The sequence below is a fragment of the Sorghum bicolor genome, chromosome 4, assembly GCF_000003195.3.
Source record: "Sorghum bicolor cultivar BTx623 chromosome 4, Sorghum_bicolor_NCBIv3, whole genome shotgun sequence".
Classification (NCBI taxonomy): domain Eukaryota; kingdom Viridiplantae; phylum Streptophyta; class Magnoliopsida; order Poales; family Poaceae; genus Sorghum; species Sorghum bicolor.
Window position 1 is genome coordinate 67,441,507 of NC_012873.2, and position 23,587 is coordinate 67,465,093.

The 23,587-nt window shown below is 44.2% G+C and overlaps 2 protein-coding genes across 9 annotated transcripts; both read left to right on the plus strand.

Moving 5' to 3' along the window:
• On the plus strand, positions 890–10,090 carry LOC8084710 (CLIP-associated protein). 5 transcript variants are annotated; one of them, XM_021458376.1, is made up of 18 exons: positions 895–1,371; positions 2,043–2,208; positions 2,561–2,722; positions 2,837–2,934; positions 3,456–3,530; positions 3,628–3,696; positions 3,791–3,876; positions 3,951–4,068; positions 4,538–4,636; positions 4,720–5,029; positions 5,139–6,907; positions 7,151–7,207; positions 7,338–7,442; positions 7,563–7,637; positions 7,736–7,804; positions 7,968–8,036; positions 8,298–8,399; positions 9,460–10,090. In XM_021458376.1, the coding sequence occupies exons 1-18, from the start codon at positions 1,036–1,038 to the stop codon at positions 9,607–9,609; spliced, it is 3,915 nt and encodes a 1,304-aa protein (XP_021314051.1). In that variant the 5' UTR covers positions 895–1,035; the 3' UTR covers positions 9,610–10,090. The 5 variants fall into 5 exon arrangements, 3 of the variants coding, with proteins under 3 accessions (XP_021314051.1, XP_021314052.1, XP_021314050.1); XM_021458377.1 differs by lacking the exon at positions 9,460–10,090 and adding an exon at positions 8,472–9,440 and having other exon boundaries at positions 897–1,371; positions 7,148–7,207; XM_021458375.1 differs by having other exon boundaries at positions 899–1,371; positions 7,148–7,207.
• LOC110434896 lies at positions 11,644–19,437 on the plus strand. 4 transcript variants are annotated; one of them, XM_021459782.1, is made up of 7 exons: positions 13,091–13,658; positions 13,775–13,941; positions 14,100–14,176; positions 14,276–16,033; positions 16,139–16,289; positions 16,378–17,028; positions 18,821–19,437. In XM_021459782.1, exons 2-6 carry the CDS (start codon positions 13,788–13,790, stop codon positions 17,022–17,024), a joined length of 2,787 nt encoding a protein of 928 aa, XP_021315457.1. In that variant the 5' UTR covers positions 13,091–13,658; positions 13,775–13,787; the 3' UTR covers positions 17,025–17,028; positions 18,821–19,437. The 4 variants fall into 4 exon arrangements, with proteins under 4 accessions (XP_021315455.1, XP_021315457.1, XP_021315454.1 ...); XM_021459780.1 differs by lacking the exons at positions 13,091–13,658; positions 18,821–19,437 and adding an exon at positions 11,644–12,169 and having other exon boundaries at positions 16,378–17,228; XM_021459779.1 differs by lacking the exon at positions 18,821–19,437 and having other exon boundaries at positions 13,092–13,658; positions 16,378–17,228.

The window sequence follows — 23,587 nt, forward strand, 5'->3', positions numbered from 1 at the left end:
ATGACAAAACATGTCCATTCAAGTTTCAGCTTTGTGAATCAACAATTAGCATGGACAAAATGGCGTTTGCGTATCTACCTAGTCCATTTAGAAGGAAAAAGTTTTTCCCGTGAAAAATCTCAATAACCTTATGTATAGTTATTAAAACCACCGTATACACTAGAATACGTTTCCTATAATTTTAACAATTTAATCTAGACCGCATAATGTGTATACGTCGATGTCAATTATAGCTGTCCAACTAGCTGTACACAAGAATTCTACTCGTAGCCGATTAGTAACCTTAATTATCTAATCTGATTAACAAAGACTACCTACTAGCAGGCGAGTACAGTCCATGTAAAAGCTGCAAATAAACTACCGCTACACACATATCATTAGCCTTCTTCGTTCACTAGCTTATAAAACAATACACGAATTGTTAGTTGGGCTTGTTTGGCATCTTTTTGCCTCTAGCTTTATTGGCTCCTAGTTCAATTCTAAAAGAAGAGACAAAAACAATATTATAGTATGATGTACCCCCTCCATCTCAAATTATAAGTCATTCTTATCATAAATTTGACCAAATTTATATGATAAAATAATTATTATTATGATACCAACTAAGTATCATTAAATTTGTCTTTAGTTATATTTTCATAGTATACTCACTTTACGTTACAAATCTTAGTATTTCTCTTTATAATTTTGGTCAAACTTGAAAATACTTTGACTCTCAAAGATTCTTAGAATGACTTATAATTTGGAATGGAGGGAGTAAAATATTTTTAAAAACTAGAGTCATGATATGTGGGAAATTCTTCTAGACGGGGTCTAAATTTGACCAGTCACTACAAAAGTAGCATTAGCAGGTAGTCATCGAATTAACTATAATCCTAGTCAAAATAAAGCCATTTCCAAACCGCTAAACGCGCGCCTATAAAACCGCCGTCCTCCAAACCCCCGCACGGCCACACCGTACCTCGCTTCCTCTCCCTTCCCCTCCGACGCTTCGATCGCCTCCGGCCCTCCGCTCCGCACCCCAAACAAGCCCTCATGCCGGCGGGTGAGATGGCAATGCCCGCCGCGGTGGCGCGGTTGCGGGAGCTGGCGCCGGCGCCAGGGGCGGAGGTGGAGCTGGAGCTCGACGCCGCCGGCGCGGCCGCGCTAGCCGAGTGCTGCGCGGGGCTCCTCCGCGCTGCTGGCGGCGGCGGCGGAGACACCGACGCCGGGGCCACACGCGTGGCGCTCGAGGCGCTCTGCGCTGCAGGCGTAGGGGGAGCGATGCGTCGCCATGCCGACGGGCTCGCGCCGCTAGTCGTCGCGCGCCTCGGCGACGGACACGCGGCTGTGCGGGAGGCCGCAAGGAGGTACCTCGTGCTGCTCATGGAGGTATCGCATCGCAGACCCCTGCTTTCGATTCTGTTCGCTCCTTGGAGTCGATTGTACTAGTGCTGGTGCTCGAAATGCTTCCTGTAGCTATTAGTTGGTTACGTTTGTAGCCGTGATTTCATCAAAAAAACGTTTGTAGCCGTGGGGTTTTCAGTTAATATTAGTTGTTTGTGAAGCCGGAACCTTAATTCCATTATCTCAAAAAATAATTGTTTTGAATTAGCAGAAACTTTTTTTTTTGGAGGGGGGGATAAAATTAGCACAAACTTTGTGTAGTTGCCATAACCCAGGATTAGAAAATAAAACGAATTTGCGGTGGACCATTATTTATGATGATAGTATTTATGTACAGTGTATAGATAGCACATCACGCAATTTATTTGGTTCAGAAATCTTCATGTGTCATCTCACACTGTCCTTATATTAAGATTTAACTACTATTTTTTTTCAAAAAAAAACTTTATGTTCCAAATATCAAAAGAGGATTATTATTGGTCATATTCATAAAGTGAAGAAAAGACTAAAGTATAATAGAAGTATTTGTCATAAGTTCCAGAAACATTTGTTACCGTGAGTATTGAATTAAGTTGTGTTTAATATGTCTAGCTAAATGGACGGTCCACAGTGATTTTGGAGAACCATAAGAATTGCTGTTTTGTTTCATGTTGCAGATGAAGGAGATGAATGCAAGAACGGAAAACACAGAGCCAAATTCCTGCATGCCAGATGACCAACACGTTCACTATACGACAATCGAAATGGAATCTTCTAGTAGCAGTCAAGCAAGAAAAAATTCCAAAGAGAAGATCAGCACAAGAGATATCTCACTTCTTGCAGGTACATTGGGCCTGTGTTCAGGTTTTCAGGCTATGGTCTAAGGAGTGTGAAATATTTAATCTATTTCTATCTCCAACAATAGCCTTGTATGCATTTATACATAAAAAATTAGTAAATTAATTCATTCTCAAATATCTTTAAGTAAATCCATGATATAATATTATACTCATAGTAGTACTAAAGTGCTGAAAAACCTGATGATAATACTTCCAATAGCTGAACCTAATGTCGTTATTGAATATGTAAGATAGAGTGAATGTAGGGTACCGGTGCACTTATATAGTTGCTTTCTATGTTACCATATACTGTTCCTTATCAATAGGATATAATCTTCCATCCCTTTTTGTTTCAGGAGAAAGAGATATTACAAGAAAAGTAGTCGAACCTATAAAGGTTTTCTCTGAGAAGGACCTACTAAGGGAGATAGAAAAAGTAGTATCTACTTTGCAGCCAGATAATGAGTGGTCAATCCGGATAACTGCAATGCAAAGAGTGGAGGGTTTAGTGCTTGGAGGTTCCTGAATGTTTTTTTATGTTGGCTTTACTGTACACATAAATATTTATATTTCTCAGTTGAAGAAGTGTAGGATTTTTTCTGAGGGCCTTTTCTGTTTCATCTTTGTGCCAGGTGCTGCAGACTATTCAGCCTTCCCCATGCTCCTAAAACAGCTGGTGACCCCTCTAATAACTCAGCTTCTGGATAGGAGATCGAGCATTGTAAAACAGGTTCAGTCACTCATAGTTTCATGTTTGCAACACAACTTTCTTTCGTTGTTAGGAAAGAGAATTCTGCCGACATAGTTACTCCCTCCATCCCAAATTGTAAGTCATTCCAAGAATCTTAGAGAGTAAAAGCATTTTCACATTTGACCAAAATTATAGAGAGAAATACTAAGATTTGTAACGTAAAGTGAGTATACTATGAAAATATAATTAAGGAAGAATCTAATGATACTTAGTTGGTATCATAATAATTATTATTTTATCATATAAATTTGGTCAAACTTAAAAAAGTTTGACTCTCCAAGATTCTTGGAATGACTTACAATTTGAAATGGAGGGAGTACATGTACTGTAACCTGATCTGCAAATCAACAAAAATTGCGATGATAGTGCCTTGTTAGATTTGTTTGACCCGAAAACAGACATCATGTGTGGCTGTCAAATATCCTACTAATAGAACATGCCATATTTTGTCCTCTTTGGGCACTCACTGAAATGCATTTTTGTATTTTGGATACTAATAGGCATGCCATTTACTAAACTTCCTATCGAAAGAGTTACTACGCGACTTTGAACCATATGCAGAGCTGCTTATTCCGGTATGGTGTTTCTTCCTTTCTTATGCATCCACGGCTAACAGCTATTGGTGTCAGCCTGATGTATCTGAATCGACCGTGTTTTTACTTAAATCCACAGGTCCTTCTTAAGAATGTCGTGATCACCATCCTTGTAATTGCTCACTCTGCTGATAACTGTATAAAAGAGGTATACATGCTCAAGCTCTAGCTCTGGCATTTTGATTTCCTGTTGTTTGATTCTCTCTCTCTCTCTCTCTCTCTCTCTCTCTCTCTCTGCACAGATGTTAAGGAACTGCAAGGTAGCTCGTATACTACCAAGGATTATTGAATTTGCAAAGAATGATAGAAGTGCTATTCTTCGTGCCAGGTATGAGAAGCACCAATATGGAGTTGCGACATAAATACTTGATGGGAGCTTAAAAAGGTTTTCCCTAATTGCAGGTGTTGTGAATACGCAATACTAATGTTAGAGTGCTGGGTTGATACTCCAGAAATACAGAGATCAGCTGACCTGTACGAAGACCTTATAAAATGCTGTATAGCAGATGCAACTACTGAGGTATTTACATGGTGTCATTGATTCATTCTCGGTTTCTTGTCATTTCATGAGAGGAATGCTGTTTAAAGTTTTGACTGGGATACCACAAGGTCATCTCTTCCCCCAGTAAATTTAGAGCACATTTTAGTGTTTTATTCCACATAGGTTCATTAAAACATAAAGTGAACCTATTACTAGCCCGTTGATTGTCAAGGTTGAGTACCTCTGAATTATCAATACATGCTCTATGTGGGGCAAAAGGAAAACCTGAACCTATGACTAGCCCATTGATTATCAAGTCTTAAGAGTGAAGTCTTGTCCAAACAGTGCATTATTTAGTTTGTCCCTTTTTGGTTAGTCATGGGTTATGTGGAGATTGTCAACTGAAAGAAGCCTATGAAGAATCTATAGTTATTGCAGTTCTCAACTTCTTGTCTTTTAGTTGTGGAAGTCAGAAGTCTTATGATTTCGGCTTTTTCCCAATTTCAAGGTACGGTCAAGTGCAAGGGCTTGCTACAGGATGTTCTCAAGGATATGGCCTGACCGTTCACATCAGCTGTACTCATCTTTTGAACCATCCAGACAAAAAGTATTTCCTTAAACTTATCTTGCGTTGAGGACCTTCAGACATTATTAAACATCTAATCATGTAACTACATTTTTTTTATGTAGATGATAAATGATGAAGATGCTGAGACACCTCAAAGGCATCTTCCTCCAGTTAAATTAGGGCAGCCTCAACCTAGTTCTTTCATTCCAGCTGTAATAGATAAAGTTGTTAAGGTCGATTCTGGGACATCATTTTCTTCTGGAGATGTGCAACCATCAGACAGACTTTACCTCCAGTGTGATGATATGACCTCAAAAGACCCAGATGAAGGCAATAAGGATGACACTTTGACTACTGGAAGTTCTTTTGAGGATAAGATCACACTAAGAAAAGTAGAAACTACAGACAGAGATACTGAGAAATATGATTCAGGTACCTGTCATGAAAAAACAAATTTTATCATTACCTGTAAACACTTGTTTTTTAATTTGTTTAACTGGAAATATTAGGCTCTGCTGACCAACTTATTGCATAAATTCAGGCAACAGTGCAGGTGTCAATTCATCAGCTTGTGACCCACCAACTGCCACTCCCATTACAACAGAAGCACCTTCAGAAATGTCACTGAATGATGCAGCTGTTGTAACAATTGTTCAAGATAAGGCTGAATGCAGGCTGAATGTTGAACCAATAACTCAGCAAGTTCAAGGACGAGAAGATCCTTCTGAATTGACGTGCCTGCCACCTGCAGTTAACTCGAAAGGTCCAGGGAACCTGCTAAAGGAAAATCCTGTTGAAGTAAGTTCTGGTGCTGGATCAAGTGGAAAAGTAGGAACTCATAAGAAGAGTGCTGTTTCTAAGGAGCCACGTGGTAGTTACACCCCTAACTTCCGGCGACCTCTCTTGAGTAAGCAGATGACAAATTGGTTTTATGCCAGTACAAAAAGTGATATACATGAGAAGCAACTCATTTTGGGAGAAATGGTCAACAACATGGATGTGCCCTCATCTCTTACAGAGGCACTTTCTTTAGGTCTAAACCCAATATCAGATTGGATGATGAAGGTATATGCATTCAGTTTCTTAAGGCAGTGTTTGCTAGAACGTGGATCAAAAAGCACTCAGGAAGTTGCACAAAATTTTGAGAAGGTTATGAGGCTTGTTTGTCGATATCTGGATGATCCCCATCACAAAGTGGCACAGGCCGCTCTCTCATCATTAGCTGAGATCATGCCAGCTTTCAAGAAGCCTTTTGAACATTATCTCGACAAGACACTGCCCCATATTTTCTCTCGATTAAATGATCCAAAGGAATCAATCAAGCAGCAGTGCTTGGGAATTTTGAAACATGCAAATGAAAGTTATCCCATTGATTCTCTTTTACCCGCCTTACTTCGTTCGCTAGACGAACAGAAATCTCCCAAGTCAAAACTGGCAGTTCTTGAGTTTGCAAATGCCTCTTTTGTTAAATGCACAGTCAATTCTGAAAGCTATTCTAGCAGCAGTTTCCTTAAGCCATGGTTGGGGAAGCTTGCCCTTTTGTTTAATGATAAAAACAAAAAACTGAAGGAGGTCACAGTGGTTGGTTTCTCATCTATTTACTCTCATTATGACCCTGAATCCATGTTAAGCTTTTTGGTCACATTGTCAATGGAAGAACAAAAGCGGCTAAGACGGGCAATGATGCAACTAATACCTACAATAGAAAGTGACTTCGAAGAGTTCTTGCAACAAAAGAGACATAAGCAAAAGGCATCTTTTGATGGTTTCACTGCTAAATCACCACTTCATCCTGCATCTCAATCTGCAAAATCACCCCTGCATCCTGCTTATCGATCTTCCAAATCACCTGCCCATCCTCGATCTGCTAAATCACCACTTCATTCTGCATATAAATATGCTAAGTCACCGCTGCATCCCTCATATCAACCTGCTAAATCACCGCTGCATCAAGCATACCAATCTAATTCTGTTAAGACTGATGATTGTTTCAGTTCTGCACTCCAGTGTCTCCCAAATATATCTTTGGAAGTCAAGGGGTACCGTACTGAAAGGATTGAGTTTGAATCTCCTAATGAATCTTATGGTCACAAAGCTGAAATGATGGACAAGAAGTCTTGTACCTTGAGGTCAAGGAATGATCTCCGGAGAAGAATTGACTTTAGTGTGATATCAGATAACATAGTTCAGAGTGCAAGCAGGGACAGTTGGAGTGCGAAGGTATTTGATGAACCAAATGATAATGAACTGCACATAAATACCCGAAAAAGCAAAGTTATGAGGATGAGGAATGACAGCCAGGATCATGAGGTAAGCATTTCCCAATCTGTTTTTTAGACCCAATTTCCCAGTCATCTCTCTCTCTCTCTCTTAAAATAGCACTTTGCACATACATCAGATCTCTAAAAATTTGACTAACCTGATGGTGTTTTGTTTGACAACTACTATTTAGCTTGTTCTCTTTCTGCAACAGTTATATGGTGTAAGTGTCTTATGAGCTTTCTTTTACAAAGCTTGGTAATGTATTTTTCTTTCATTTTCTATTAACAGAAGGCAGTGAGTCAATTGGAAGAAGATTCTGAGACGAATGGACACCCAGTGCCCACCAAGGTTAGATTATTTTGACGGGCTATTCTTGTTTCATATGTTGTAATCACCTTGATATCATTTTTCTTTCAGGGGTATTTCTCCTCCCCTGGTTATTTTGCTGGACATCACCTCATCTTGCACTCGTTTTCAGAATTTACACCAGATGTCTTCTTCCCTTCTTGAGATGCTTGATGATCCAGATGTGCCCACAAGAGAGCTTGCGCTTTCTCTGTTGGTTGAAATTCTTGAAAAGCACGTAAGCTTTTTCTGAGACTCGTTAGCAGTGACTACTTGTTTGCTTCCTACATCTACATGTGCCATTATTGGATACCATTTTCCATGATAACGACCCTTTGCCTTGCCCTTTCTGGTCCAGCGAAAGGCGATAGAGAACTGCATTGAACTTCTTATAGTTAAGCTGCTGCATGCAACCAAAGACGGTGCCTTGAAGGTAATACACTTGCAGTGCTTGGTTCAGCTCGCATTTGCTGATGCAACCAATCAACCATAAAGTTGGCATCTGAAGCCTTTATGTCACTGTCGCTGCAGGTTGTAAATCAGGCCCATATCTGCTTGACAACTGTGGTCACTCAATTTGACCCACTGAGATGCCTTGGGGTACGCTTGTTTTTGCATTTTTGTTAGTGTCATATCTGTCGATACCTTTTGAACTGAATCTCATGGATAGAGGCCTTGAACAGCTTGTTGCTGTTTTTTCCCCTTTATTACTGTTGTTTACCTTTTTTGTAAGCATTCTTATATTTCTCATTTAAACATGTAGGCCATAGCTTCTCAGTTGGCCAGCCAGGATGAGAAAATTCTTATTATAAGCATCAATAGTTTGAGCAAGGTAACCAGCTCACCAAGTTTCGTTGTGTAAATTTTATGCTTATCATGTTTGCAAACCAGTTAGGAAACTAGTGCTATGGCCTCAATTTTAGCTTTAACATATTCATGGGTTGAACTGGGAGTCAACTAGCATTTAGCTGCATGCATGTGTACAGCTCATCGTCTTACTTTGACCCGTGTTATGAGTTAGGTGAGGCATACAGCTAGCATGTAGTATTCCCCAAACTGGATACTCCTAATATTTATTCTTCCATTGTTTCAGCTTGTGATCCGATTATCAGAGGACAACCTGATGGCTCATTTGTCAACGTTTCTTCCTGCACTTCTGGATGCTTTCGAAAACCACAGTCCATACGTCCGCAAGGTTAATCCAGCCCCGCTTTGATTTTGATTTACATATCTAGTCCTCTAAGATCGCTCACTTTTTTTTTACCAGGAAATCTGTTCTTATTTTTCATCTCCTCCAAATTACTTCGGGTAAAAGACTAAAAAGTAATACTAGGAATTATTAGAGGTCAATTATTTAGGCAATACAATATACAGGTTGCACTAGAGGATCGTTATTGAACAATTTTGGCAAGGCAAATCATCAATTAAGAATTCTGCATTCAATGTGTGAAGAAAACCATAAATTCACTATAGCAGCGAGCATCTAAGAGTTGCAGTACCAATCGGCTTGAAAAAGGCTGGTACAAAATGGTCAACTTGGTCTGTTCATGCAAGGGTCCACGGACCACGGGCAAGAAGGCTCTTATTACTGACCTATGGACTGCGATGGCCACAATAAAAACTGTAATAATCATGCCTTGCTGTCTACTAGCATAGAATCAATGTGTTCAGTCTGAGAACCAGAAAATTCAGTAGCATTTCTTCCGCACATGTTTGGTCTGTTCCTTTCGGTTAGCCGGGCCATATCCCTCTTTACTGAACAGAGCTCAGTGCATGCCTGCACTGCATGGGGGTAACTTTATTCGGATGATCGGATCCAGTCAAGATAGGAGTCATGCATGTAAGCACCAGACTGGTGGAGCCCGGTGGTTTCCATGTAGTATTCAGTCTGCATCCTGATACTACTCTCTCACATTCATGCTATGCTATGCATGCTTTCTTAGCATATTTGCTTGACTGAATTGTCTGAATCTGAATCCACCACTACCAACCACCTTTTCACCAAGAGAAGAAACAAGGAGCCGTCATCAGCTAGGACCTGCAGTAGCTTTACATTTTACCTGAAGCAGCATTGTACTGTACTTGAAAGTTGAAACCACACACATACTGACATATATACCAAGTAGTAGCAGTAGTCGTCTTGTATTTTCTGGAATGGAAATATCTGCATTTGCTTGCTCCCTCAATCAAAAAAAGAAAAAGGGAAATGATGACATGAGTTGCTCATTCCACCCACGGCTGTGCGCTGCATGCAGGCTGCGATGGTGTGCGTGGTGGACGCATACCTGAAGCTGGGTTCGACGCTGCTGCCGTACCTGGAAGGCCTGGACACCGCGCAGCTGCAGCTGGTAACCACCTACGCCAGCCGTCTGTCCCAGGCAAGATTGATTGCGGCGGACGGCTGACGCAGCAGGGCACGACGGGCCGGCGGCCGGAGGAAGAGGATGTTCCGAGTGGGCGACTGCAGGCAGCGTGCTGCGTGCGTCGTCGTACCACCGGCTCCTTCTCATAACTCCCCTGTGCGCCCCGGAAGAAGAAGGAAGAAAGAAGAAGGAAGAAGGAAGAAGGAAGAACGAAACCAAGGGAGGCCTGTCCTTTGCCCTCCTGCGATCACGATTTATGAGCCTAGATTGATTGCACTGCGCTGTGGACGGAATTGTACCGTGCCGTGCTGCGAGCAGCAATGGCTGCTGCGCCTGGTTTTTCCTCTCCTGTCTCCTCCTCCTTCCTTCCTCCCCTGTGGAGTGTGTGTGCTGTGCTGTGCGGATGTTGTCATTTATAGTGGGAAGTAAAGGGTGAACAGTCAGTCGGTTATGAAATACTGCTGCATGCATTGCAGTGATGAAATTGAATAAGGAAGAGGAGCAAGATTTTTGTGAAATGGAACCTGGCCGGATTAGACTGGATGGATGCTATTCCAATATCCAAATATAAATCCCAAGTGCAAGTGGTTGTCTGGCGAGACCGATCGAGAGCACCAAAGGCTCGCTCTAGCTTGCTCATAGTGGCCTGGCCAGCACAGGCTGCTGCAGCTGCATGTGCACCATATCCCGTCGCTGATACTACTTGCTGCTTCATCAATGGGGTGCCTGACGAGGTGTGCCGGCCGTATGGTGTGTTGCTTGCAGCAGCCTCATCTCATGCATAGCATAGCATCCCCGTCAGCTTTGGTTGGCTTGGCCAATGGCCACTCCACTCCACTCACCACGGTCCATGGAGAAGAATTGAAGCAACTGCTGCGTGCTGGCTGCTGCGCTGCATCCATAGGACCATAATCGTCCACTCCTGAATCCTGATGAAGGCTTTCCTCATCTGACAGGCAGGCTTTTATATGTTTTTATTTAATCTACTTACAGAGCATTCAAAGAGAAGAAAACCGCTCATCAGCCCACGGTAACTAGTATACTACGGAGTACATACCATTACATGCACTGCTGTGTTGGGTCCCATTTCCCCCTCGTAAGTGCATGCCAAAATGTTAAGAAGAAGCCTTCCATCCATCCATCGAGGCTGTAAATTGGAGATGCACGAAATGATCAGGTGCACACGGCCACACATGGCAATTGGTGTATGGCATGATGCAGCAGCAGGAGCAGGATATACATGATATTCGTACGGCCGGGCACGGGGCACGCACGGCAGACAATGGGCATTGGCAGCCATGAACGCAGGTGCAAGGTGCAGGAAAGGAAAGGAAGGAGGCGGACGAACGTGCGCAGTGCCCTGCCCTGTCCACCCGGATTAGTGAGAGCGCAGCAGCAGCAGCAGCACGGGGAGGGCAAGTGAAATGGAGCCTGCAGCCAGCCTGCACTGCAGGGATGGCATGGCATGGGAGCAGCAGGGAGAAGAGAAGGCCGCCGGCCGCAATCATCGAGCGGAGCGGAGAGGCCGGAGGGAGGTCGGTCCAGTTCAGTTCAGTTAGCGAGGCTCGTCACAGCTCTGCTTGCGAGGGCGACGAGAGCCAGCACTGTGACTGTTGTGAGCGGGCCGGGCGCGCGCACATGGCGCGTCACGACGCCAAAGTCCCCCACCAATTTGGCAGAAAAGAAAGAAAGAAACATGCGTGCGGTGGATGGATAGAGCATCCCTCCCTGCTCTGCTAGTCCCTCGTCCTCCAGGAGGAACAAGATTACTGGCAGCAGTAATAAATTTTCTATTTCTTCTCCCCTGAAACAATAGGGGCACCAGTAATCTCCCCCCCTCCAGTTCCTGCTTAGTGAAGTTTTATTTATACTAATCTAAAACGTATTAATTTGCATGACAGCATGACTGCATGAGCAGATGGCCGGGTGGTCGGGGACGGAATCGAGGAGAACAAGACATCCCCCTCCGCCGTCCCGCGCCAGCACCGGTCGAGAGCGGGTGCCGCGGCCCATTAATGGTACTTCACGTGACCTGCCACGCCCCCACCTCCAACTACACTCTACTTACCCGGCCACCTCGCCTCGCTCCTCCACCCTCCCCTCCCCTTCCGTCCGTCCGTCCGTGTACCGTGTGCGTGCGCCATTGCCCATTGCGCCCTGCCTCCCTTCCCTTCCCTCCCTCACCAGTCACCGGACCCTTAGCCAAGTTGCCATTTCCCTCCCCTCCCCATACCTCACCTCCCCACTCACGGTAGCTGCCATTGTCGCCCTGTCTCCCCCTCCACGCTCTACCACACCACAGCGCCACGATCTCGGTCTCGCCGGTGCCACCCTGCTGGGCTCCGCCCCATACCCCCGCCGGCTCTGTCCCTGACGGTACGGACGTGGCCCGGCCGTCCGGCGCGGCAAGGAGGACACAGGCGCCACCGGCCGCGGAACCTCCGCTCTGCTCGCCCTCGCCGCGGGACCTCTGACACGGGGTAGCCGCGGAGGACGCTAGATCCGCGCGTCCGGCCCCGCCTCCACCGCACCGCCGCCCGCGGCGGCGGCGGCGGCGGCAGCGGTTCCCTCGTCCCGCGCCAACGCAGCTGCTGCAGTGCAGGTCCGTCACCCCCCTCCTCTCCCCCCGCCCGTCCTATGCTTCTCACTGCTTGGTGGCCGTGGTGGGTATTGCCATTTTTGGGTTGGTTTGGGTTGGGTGAGCTGTTCATCCGGGGGAGGGGAGGGGAGGGGAGGTGACCGTTCGCCGTCCCTGTCGCTCCCAAAAGCGGCGCCTTTTCAGCCGCGCTTCCGATTGGAGCTGGAGCTAGGCTCGGTTTGGATTACGGAGCTCCTCCTCCTCCTCGCTCCGCCTTTTTTTTAATCTCCTCGCTAATCCGATCTAATCGCAGTCGCCTCCCACTCTATCCTGAAGTAATTAATGCCCGTAGTTACTTCTCTCCTCCTAACCTCTGCCTTGCCGCATCCATGGGGACCAGCGCCATCGCCAGCTTTCCCTCCGCCACGCCCATTGGCTCCGGTGCCGTTGCCGACTTGCCGTTGCCATTGCCATTGCTGCGCCTTGTCCTCCTCCTCCTCCTCCTCCTCGGTGGTGGGATAACGACGGCTGCGTCCCCGCCAACCGCCGCGTCCTACTCCTCCCCGATTCGGTTGTTGCCGGCTCCGTTCCGCCGACCAGGTAACATGCGCCTCTGCTCTGCTCTGCTCCGCGCCGCCCGTCCCAATCACGCCATTCCTGCCGCTCGCCCAGCCGCCCCACTGCATGTAAATGTAATGTAATTTATTATTATTCGGTTCACCGCTGCGTCTCCTCTGACGAGATGAGATTCGGTCGGGTCTTTTTCCTGCGTCCGTCACCGACTCACCGTCCGTCCGTTCGAGCGGGCAAGAAAATAAAAAGGCCGGCGCCTTTCCTCCGCACCGCAAGCCAGCTGCTGCTCCGGCCGTCGCAGCTTTCTTGGAGCGTCTGTGGGCACACAGCGCCTTGGTTTGTTGGGTAGGAAATCGCCCGCCTTTCGCGGCGTGGTTGCGACATTGGCAAAGCTCTTCTTCCTTCCTCTCCGCTGTTTCCGCTGCGTTCGCGTGCAAGTTCCTGCCAAAGCCAAGAGATTGCTACTGCGTCGAGTCGAGGAGCCATTTTCCTTGCAGCCTGCATAGCGAAAGATAAAGGCAGGCAGGGCAGGCAGAGAGAGAGAGAGAGAGAGAGAGAGAGAGAGCGAGCCGCAGCGGCAGCTTTTGCACGCCCGCGGCACATCTTTTTATCCCCGCTAGCTAGTTCGTCTCTTGTGGCCTTTTCCGGGTGCCGTCGGGCGAAATGTGAATATGTGATGATGAGTTCTCGTGGCGTCCGTCGATCTGTTCGCCATTCTCCCATCATCATAGTTCCCTGTCGACTGTCGTCCGTCCTTGGCGCATTTGTTCTCGTCCTCGGGGGAGCGAGAGGCGTGTGGGGGTTCGCGCTTCACGTGTTGATTCCTCGCGCTCCCGCACTGCCTCCTCGTCGGATTTCGTGATGTGGAGGCCGCTTTTTGGACGCAGCTGATCAGTTGTTGTATTTTTCTGTTCCGTTCTCCCCGCTCCTGCCTTGTCCGGTTCTTCTCTCTCACTATCTGTCTTCAAAAGTTTTAAACTTTGAAAAATGTCTGTTACTGCTAGCGTGATGGCGACGTGATTACTGAATCAGATGAGCTATGGTTCTGATTTGCAGGAGGAAATTGTGAATGAAAGGGGCTCAGGATAAGAGGCACAGAAAGAAGCAGGACCTCCAGGTTCTCGCGCCCTTCCCGGGATGCCTGGGGAGGATGATCAACATGTTCGACCTCAGCAACGGCGTGGTTGCCACCAAGATGCTCACCGAGAAGGCACATAGAGATGGTACCTATTTCTCTTAACCCTTTCTGCTCCATGGTATTGTAAATTTTGCATGATTTTTTTCTGTTCCCTGGGATGGGTTTCTTCTTGTTCTTCTTCTGCTTCAGTGTGTGCAACGTTATCCACAGAATCTCTGATGCAGTGTAGCATATGCTTTGCAGTTTCTCCAGCTGGAAAAGACCGGAGTAATACTTTCAAGATGGCAATTAACCCCCCAGCTCAGACTGAAGATAAACAAGTATGTCAAAAAAAATTATGTTTCTTCTTTCGTCGAAACAAAACTTGAGCACAACTGGAAGTTACACGATTTTGTTCATCTTCTATGATTTACCTGCAGAGAGATAGTCAGACAAGAAGGAATTCCCCTACTAAAAGATCAAACTCGCCTACTAAAAGATCTGGTGGGACACCTGTTAAGATGCTCATGGAGCAGGACATGTGGAAAGAAGGTGTGCCTGATGACGAGCCACTGAATGTTGTTGCAAGATTAATGGGTCTACATGACCCTCCAGTTCAGCAATCCAATTTCCCTTTAGGAAGACAATTGGATAAGGAATATCAGTTTGGTGGTTTTGAAGAGAACTACCGGAATCTCAAGCCAAAGAAGGAAAGCAGATGCCATCAAAACCAAAAGGCAGGGCCACGCCATCAGCACACTTGGAATGGTTTTGGTGACCAACCATCAAGAATCAATAGCAGCCAGAGCAAGCACCAAGGAAATGAGCCTTGTTGTGAGAAGAGGATGTCACTTGTTCGTGAGAAGTTTGCTGAAGCGAAGCGTCTAGCCACGGATGAGAAGCTTCTTCATTCGAAGGAGTTCCAAGATGCACTGCAGTTTTTAAGCTCAAATAGAGAGCTCTTCTTGGAGTTCCTTGATGAGCCAAATCCTCTGTTATCAAGCAACCGTTATGAGTTCCAACCTGTTGCACCACATTCTGAAGTGAAGCAAATAACCATACTGAAGCCATCAGAACCAACAAAGAGAAAAGGCAGCATCCTTATAGGGAGACAACTGTTTTCAGATGGAGATGAAAGTGAACGTAACAGATACAGGCGCCATCAGAGTTTAGATGTTTCCCCAGCAAATTCAAATTTGTCTGAGCCAACAAAAATTGTAGTACTAAAGCCAGGACTCTCCAATTCTCATGATTCCAGGATTGCGAGGTCTTCATTATCATCTGCAGAAGACAGTGAAGATGAAAGTATGATGACGGTTGATGAAACCGTGTGCTCAAGAAGATTGGCAAAGGAGATCACTTGGCAGATGAGGATGCGGCTAAAAGACAAGCAAGACGAAGAGAGCATGCTCTCACGTGAATACCCTGACTTTTATATCGGAGATGACTCCTTCGGTAAATCAGAAGTTGAGATTGCAAAAGAGATGTCTGGTGAAACAAGTGAGGAATTGGAGTTTGGCACTCCAACTTCTGGGCGTTCTTGGGATTTTCTGAGTAGAAGCGGAAGTCCTTACTCTGCATCATGCTCTAGTCAGGCATCCCATAGAAGGGAACCATCAGTAGTTAGGGAAGGAAAGAAGAAGATTTTAGAGAGATGGTCTATGGTATCATCCACAGTCAGTGGTGAAGAAGAAATGGAAGGTCGCAGAAGTACAGGCACACTTGGTGACATGCTCACAATACCGAAAGTCAAGGACCAGGAAGAAATTGGAGCTGAAACACTGGGGAGCCCAGCACTTGAGCTGGAACCTGAAGAGTCTTTCTCATGTTTGCCAAGATCTCGATCTCTTCCACTTTCTTTGTCCTATGGAGTCGCTGAGTCAAATGGATTAGCCTCTGGCACTCAGGAAGCTGAAAAGGAAAGAATCAGGAAGTCATCATCATTTAGGGAAAAAGTTTCTAGCCTGTTTTCTAAAAATAAGAAATCAACTAGGGAGAAAGTAGATCCATCTGCGAGCAATAGACTCAAGCATGGAGGGGCTGTGACTACTGGTGATGTGAAGGAAGGCTGGAACCATCTTGCCCTAGAGAATCTTCAGAAACAAAGTACTTGTCTAAACACAGATGAGAAGAACAATGTGCAAGGACTCGTGACTAGTTCTTGTGATACTAATGATACAGCTAATATCCCTGCCAAGGTAATTCAACATCTATCTTTTTAAAGCTGGTGCTCATGGTTTTCATACAATCACTTGTGTAATCCTCAAAAGTCCAAAATATGATAGTTAGCTTTGCTGTGTCAGGATATTTCCTCCATTTCAAGTCTTGGCACCCCAGGAATCTTTGGTGACCCTCAGGACCAACCTAGTCCTGTATCTGTACTAGATGGACCGTTTATATGTGATAACAGGAGGCTACTGTACTCATCTGAAAATTTCATAACTTCATCCCCACGTAAGCCTGAAAACCTGTTTCATCAAAACTTTTAGCTGTCTAGCGCAAGATGGTCTATCTCAAATGGCATTTTTACATATATGTGCAGAAGCTTTGTCGAGGTCTCCCCTGATCGGATCATTTTCACGGTCACTGTCATGGGAGGATCCCCCGCTGGAAGTCATGTCACCAAATTCTTTGAGACTCTCAAGGCTTTTCTCAAAGGCTGATGAAGATCTAGATTCACTGACGTTTATCCAAAAGCTGGTCCACTCTTGTGGCATGGATCGAGAAAGTTGCGTATTAGCTGACCCTTTGAACCCAAATTTGCTTGATAAGATTTCAGATTATGAAGAAGATGGAATTAAGTTTGGGAAAAGGCGGTCAAAACAAAGGCTTCTTTTTGACGCTGTAAACGAAGCACTCACTGAGATTGCTTCGATGGCGGAACTGGCTGCATACCCCTGGGGTAGATCATGCTCTTGGGAGCACAGGGATTGCAAGAATGGTTCCAGTAATTCAGCGGCTGAGGAAATTTGGCGGGTCATTAGGAACTGGTCGATACTTGAGAAGTATCCTCCCGGCGAAGCTATTGAAAGAAATCTCTTGCTGGAGATGATACTCAAGAGGGAGGTGGCTGAGCCAGCCAGCGCTGACACAACTCGGTTAGAGATGTTTGATCTCAACGCCACGGTCTGCGCCATGGTCTTGGAGGACCTGGTTGAAGAGACAGCTGTAGATCTGACTAACTGCTAGTGAGGTACCTCTGTCCTCTAACTAATAATCTTGCCTCTGCTCTCTAATGTTGCTGTTGGTGTGATACTTGCTGCTGTAACACTGCTCCATTTATTGACGCTATTACTGGCTGAAATGTGATGCCAAATGGGTCTCTACCTTGTTTACATTTCTGTTTTGATCTCTGATATTTGCTCTAGCCGTTAACTATTAATGGTTTTGCAATGAATTATGCCATTGTTGTGCCTATATATAGCCGTTTTACACACACAAGACAAATAATAATAAGTTGCATGGCTCCACACTTCCACAACACTAGTTTGTTGATGCTGCCTGTAGTTGAGATTGTCTCACTCGGGATGGAGAAAAAGGAGGGTTAGAAACAGGAGGAAATAGTGGTGTACTACTGCTGTCTTCTTTGTGGTGGGGACCTATGCCTGTTTGGATCGATGAGTCGAATGCATGGTCTGGTGCAAAAGACATGAAAACATGCACATGGCATCTTGGAGCCTGTTCTGTCCTGTCCACACATCTCACAAGGCACAAGATGATCCTTGTGCATGTCAACTGTCATTTTGTTTATTTGATTCGAGGACACCTTTTGTTTAGTGGAGTCTAGTTTAATCCAAGCTTAGTACTCCCATGCCACTAGGCTGAAACATAGTACATGCTTAGCAGTAAGACAAATGTTGCCTGCCCATTGGCATGGTTTATTTTGGTGAAGGAATCAGCCAGACTAAACTGCCTTGTCATCTCCTCGAGATTGGCGTGTTTTGGGGCCCAACCTCCATAAACAAAAACTAACTGGAGCCGAGAATCTCCTGAGCAGCTTTCATATCACGGTTACATTTGGGAAAGAGTAATTTGAGGTGAAGCTGAAGACCACGGCATCAAACATGGAACTTTGCCCTGGTGTCTCGCGCCACTCCACCAGTTAGTTTAAACCAATTTGATACATGCATATACTACTCTTGCTGTTGCTTGAAGAAAAGAGATGTGCTTGTGATGTTGATGTTGCTGCCTGGTTGGATTATTAGGGTTCTTGTGGGCTTGTGGCCTGTGGCTGCCATTGCCATGTGGCCTGTGGGCGACAGTGGCTCCATGTGGGCGTGCCACATGGGCCCACATGCCAGGCAGAGGAGGCTGTGGACTGATGCTGCTGATTGCTGATACCGGGGGCGGGGGAGGGGGCGGCGGGCCGCTGCCGCTGCTGCTGCATGCTACAGGTCACTGGGGACCTGGAGGAGTAGCCAGCATGCAGGTGGTGGCCAAAGCCATGGCCGGGCAGGTAGCTTAGCCCTGTTCATCTTTTGCTCACTTTTCAGGCGAGCATGTGAATTTCCCTGGAGCATCTGCAACTCAGCAGCGTGATTTCGCCCTCATCTCTTTCGAGTTGCCACTGTTTGTGATCTGATCTCTAAAGAAAAACACAGCAGCAGTCGGCCTCAGTCCTCTTGTTTTCTAGCTAGGGGCGAGCTCTATGACTGTTGTTAATACTTACAGTACATTGCTTTGTCTCTCCGGTAACAATTCATTGGTAGTGGTTGCATTGCATGGGGACTGAACTGACTGTAGTGACAGCAGGGTAAAGAAATGTTTGTTACTCCTATAGTTGTATGTACAGTGTGCCTTTTCGCTGCATTGCATGCCATCATCAGCTAGCTTTTCGCTGGTACTTGTGAACAGTAGCAGTAGCTAAAGCTACCACATGCATCTCAATTCTCACAAGAAAGATGGTAAAGATGTACGTAAACGAAAAGTGTTGAGATCAGATGCCTTTGTTTTGCAGCTCTTCATCGTCTGCCTTTGTTTTGCAGTGTCTGTTGCTGCTGATGCAGCCATTTGCTGGATTTGGAGTGGAGTGCTTGGTCATTGCCATGGGATCCAATCCAAAGCCTGAAGAAGGCTGAAAGGCTATCAGTTATTGTCATGAAATCTGCCTTCCCCCTGCAGCCGCTGCCGCCAAATTGCTGTAGTTTTTTGCGGTATGATATGAATGAATGCCATGGGCTGCTTGCATGCTTTGCTATTGAAAAGTAGGTTGGTAGGTACTACTAGTACGTTGGTACGTACTGCCCCTGTCCTGTGGGCCTGTGTTGTATAGTTGGTTGGTTGGTTCTTCTCGTCCAGATTGCATGCACGCAGTGTGTGTACAGTGACTGACTGACAGGTGTTGATCGAGCAACATTGATGAATTGGGGGCTGCCATGCCACTGCCACCACCTCCACGACGGCTCACAACGGTCTCTGGCCGACCTCTGCCTGCATGCTTTCTCACCGGTCCTTGAAGCATGCAAGTGTATGATGACTGATGAATGAAAAAAAAAAAAGGAAAAGGAAAAGGGTGGTTGTTGCTTGTTTGATCTGCCATGGCGTTTGGCAAGCAGACAATTCATCTAGTAGATACTAGAGTTGATGAAATATTCATTCATAATAACCTTGCCTCTCTTTTTTTTAATCTTCCTCCCGTATTTCTCTCACTTGTTTCCTTCTCGTTCTTGTCCACGGCTGTGTGTTGCCCCGGTGGCCGGCTGGGGCGGTGGTCCACTGCTAAACTACTGCATGCAGCTTAATTATATTGGCACAGCAGAGAAGTACCCAAACCCATGCAAGGACGTCGTCCACATCCATATGCATGCATGCAGGATCATGCAGCAGTGAACCCTACTGGTACTAGCTACCTCAATGCATGCATGCATCCCCTGATGGACGGCCAAGATCCGAAAGACAAAGAGGACCAGCTTCACCCTCCGCTGCATCTGGATACAGCGCAGCTCATTGCAAATAACTAAAGACCTTCATCTCTATATAAGAAATAAAAAGATGATTTATCGCCCAAAAAAAAGAAATAAAATGGTTCAGAGATACAAGTCCATTCGGGTCAATTAGCATTCTCATTCACTTGCGGCAATTGTACACTGCGCTGTAATGTTCCCCTTTTACCCCTTCATTTGATACATTTTTTTTATAGAAATATGGTGAGAAATTAAGATGTTTTCATAATGATATAGTCAAGTAATATATTCTGATCTCATCTAGTTATGTTGTCGATCACTTGATCCATATACAGTCTTAGATATTCGTAATCAAAGGTAAAATTATTTGAGTGTTTGGCATACAACGAACCTAATAATAAAAAAGTAAATATCACTTATGCTAGCAATATGTAAAATTTTTCATTGCTAAAAATGTGTGTGTGTGTGTGTGTGTGTGTGTGTGTGTGTGTGTGTGTCATTCAAGGTCGATAGATCGACCAAACTAAACATGCAAAAAGCAGAAGATGAGGCCGCCCGGGCAGGCATATATTGCCAGTGACCAACTGATCATCAACCAACCAATATAATGCATTGCCCTTCCAGCTACAACTACCACTACTGGTACAGATCTCAACTCCCAGCCGGTACGTACGTTCAGTGGTCCAATTCCACTCCCATCAATCACTACCTAATGTGATCTAACGCTATACTGCCCTGCATGCATGCGTGCCCTCTCTCAAGTCTCAAATAAACATACTGTACTCAGCTGGCCAACTGCTGGTCCCATCCATGCATGTACAGATAATGTATCCACATGCATGTGTATACCATCATACGTACATCGTATATAATTGTATTTGTATATATGCATACGTCGTCTTGGTTTGATAGCACATCTTCAATTTGCTGCCAAAGCAAAGTTGTTGTCAAGATGGTGAGAGATGCCATATACATATGGCTTGGAAATACATATATGAATGAGAATGAATATAGTCGATGTGCATAGCAGCAAAGAAGAACTGACAAGCACGACTATGTAGGCTGTAGCTACTACATATATAGAGTTTGATTGATTGCTTTCCATTAGGCTTAATCCGTATTAGAAAAATCTTATGTAGCATATATATAACCCAAGCCAATGCAACGTAAATGTATGTTGTGTCTTCGTGGTTGTCCTGTTTAGGCAAGCCAGACATGTTTAATAAAACTATATATGTTTGATTGTTGACATTTTGTTAAATGTACTCACATCCATATTGTAGTGGAGATCTCATGTTTCTAGTAGAGGTATGTTGGGTGAAAATATTTTCTTTGTGTGACTATTAGTTTTTTTTGCAAATATGCATTTGTCCAATACGACCGACTACGGCGTACTAGCTATAATACTACATCGAGCTTGCTTTTGACTTTTGAGCACCGTGCAAGTTAATTTGGATAAATCTATGTCGAATCAAACACAAGCAAAATCATGCATACTGCATTAGTGTAGATATATAGACTAATAAAATTATGTTTACATTTTGTTAAATGTACTCACTTTCATATTCTAGTGGAGATCTCATGCTTCTAGTAAAGGTACTCCCCTGTCTCATTGCAAGTGTCGTTTTTTATTTTCACACTTTTTGTTTAACTGTTCGTCTTATTTAAAATTTTTATTTAAATATTATTTATATTGTTATGACTTGTTTGTCAATAAAAACACTTTAACAACGATTTATTTGTTTTGCTATTTTCATAAAAAATTGAATAAAACGAATGGTCAAATAAGAAATGTGAAAGTCAAAAATTACACTTTTAATAGAGCGGATCGGAGGGAGTATGTCGGATGAGAATATTATCTTTGCGTGACTATAGGTTTCCGCAAATTTGCATTGTCCAATACGACCAATTATGGCGTACTAGCTATAATGCTATACTGATCAACTTGCTTTTGAGCACTGTGCAAAAGCTATGCATAAATCTATAGATAATCAAACACAAGCAAATCATATTGCATAAGTGTAGATATATAGACTAATAATAATGCAAGCGACCAATCATACCTGTATAGAATTAAAAAAAAAACAGGTATATATGACATATAGTATCATTTGCTCCCGGTTGCGTTGCAGCTGCAATGCATGAGCTGTATATTCGCTCTCACATAAAACGCATCATGTGAGACGATGAGCAGGCGTGTACGTATAGAAAGCGTGCATGCGTGTAACTTATGCGCGCAGACGCAGCACACTCCCGGAAGGCCCACCTGCCAGCCAGTACACTCCAGTGCAAGGACTAATCGTCCCGGCCCCTACACACACCTATGGAGCGACGACTCCCGCTGTCCCGTCAAATCAGAGACGTCCTGCATTGCATGCACGTAAATAAAAAGATTCAAGCTCAAACAGTATGGGAATGAAGCTTATTCAATGGACTATAGCTATCTAGTTGAATTCCTCGGTACAATATTCTTAGGGGCCATTTGGATCATTTTATTTAGAGAAATTGAAATTTACTACTTAATAAACTAGGCTACTTGATTGGAATTTGATATATATTTCACCATTTTCCAGAGTTCACATATAAGCTTATCTCAAATTCATAGGATGAGAGATGAAAATTGATTATATAGGTCACCATGCTATGTTTCTAATTTTCAACTTATATTATATAACACGTTTTTCAACTCGCTCCTCTAGGGTGAAAACACAACACATAAGTTTCTCTCTCGTATAGCCAACAATAATATACAAATATATTATATATATAACCATATTAGCTTAACTAATATGTGTCTAAATTATAACTATTAAAATAAATTTAATTCCAAAGATCTAAACGAGGCCTTAGATATTTGGACCGTAAGGACATACCATTATTCAGCGAGAATGGGGGTTTACTCACATTAAGTTAGTCGCCTAGTAGAAAATAACAAGTCTGGGATCACTAATACTCTTTCTTCTGTCGCGAGTTAGATTCAACTTTGATGTAGAATTGTTCTAAGTCAAACTATTTAAAATTTAAACAACCTTATAAAAAGTGCGCACACCAATACTTACGATACCAAATCAGTATCAATGGACTTATAGTGTACTTATTTGGTATCGTGGATGCTGTTAACTTTTCCTATAAAGTTGATTAAACTAAAGATTTGACCTAGGGTCATCCTGGAAATTGATTTGATTTGTGTATGTAGTATTCCCTCCGTCCATGAAAGAATCACAATTCCTAGAATCCGTGCCAGTCAAATATTTTAAAGTTTGACTAACTTTATAGAAAAGAGTAACATTTATGAAATAAAATGCACATTATGTAAAAATATATTTTATAATAAATCTAATGATACTAATTTGATACCATAAATTTTAGCATTTTGGTTCAACGAGTGCACGCCACACAGCTGCCAAATGAAAGCATATAGGAGTATATTATTAGCCGCAATCTTAGAATTGGAACATATGTCAAAGTGGACAGATGCATGGATGAATGCATGGTCCAACTCCAACTAACAGGCAGGCACATCCAGAGGACCAGAGATTAAATTAGGAGCAAGGGTGACCAACATCAGTACGCTATAAAGCCCAGTTTTCTTATTCTTGTTGAACTGAATATACACAGCAGGACCACAGTACCACTGCTCATATCACCAAACATTTTCACGTGCTTCTACACAACACAAGCTGCTTCATGCTTGCACTGATACGCAACACACAACATTCAGTTCATAATTACTTTTTTTCTAGATAACCCAAAAGTTCTACCACTCAAAGCACAACATCGTTAAATCCTAAAATATTCGTTTCCATAGGGTGTCGAACTTAAGATCTCATGCTCTTGTAGCCATGAAGA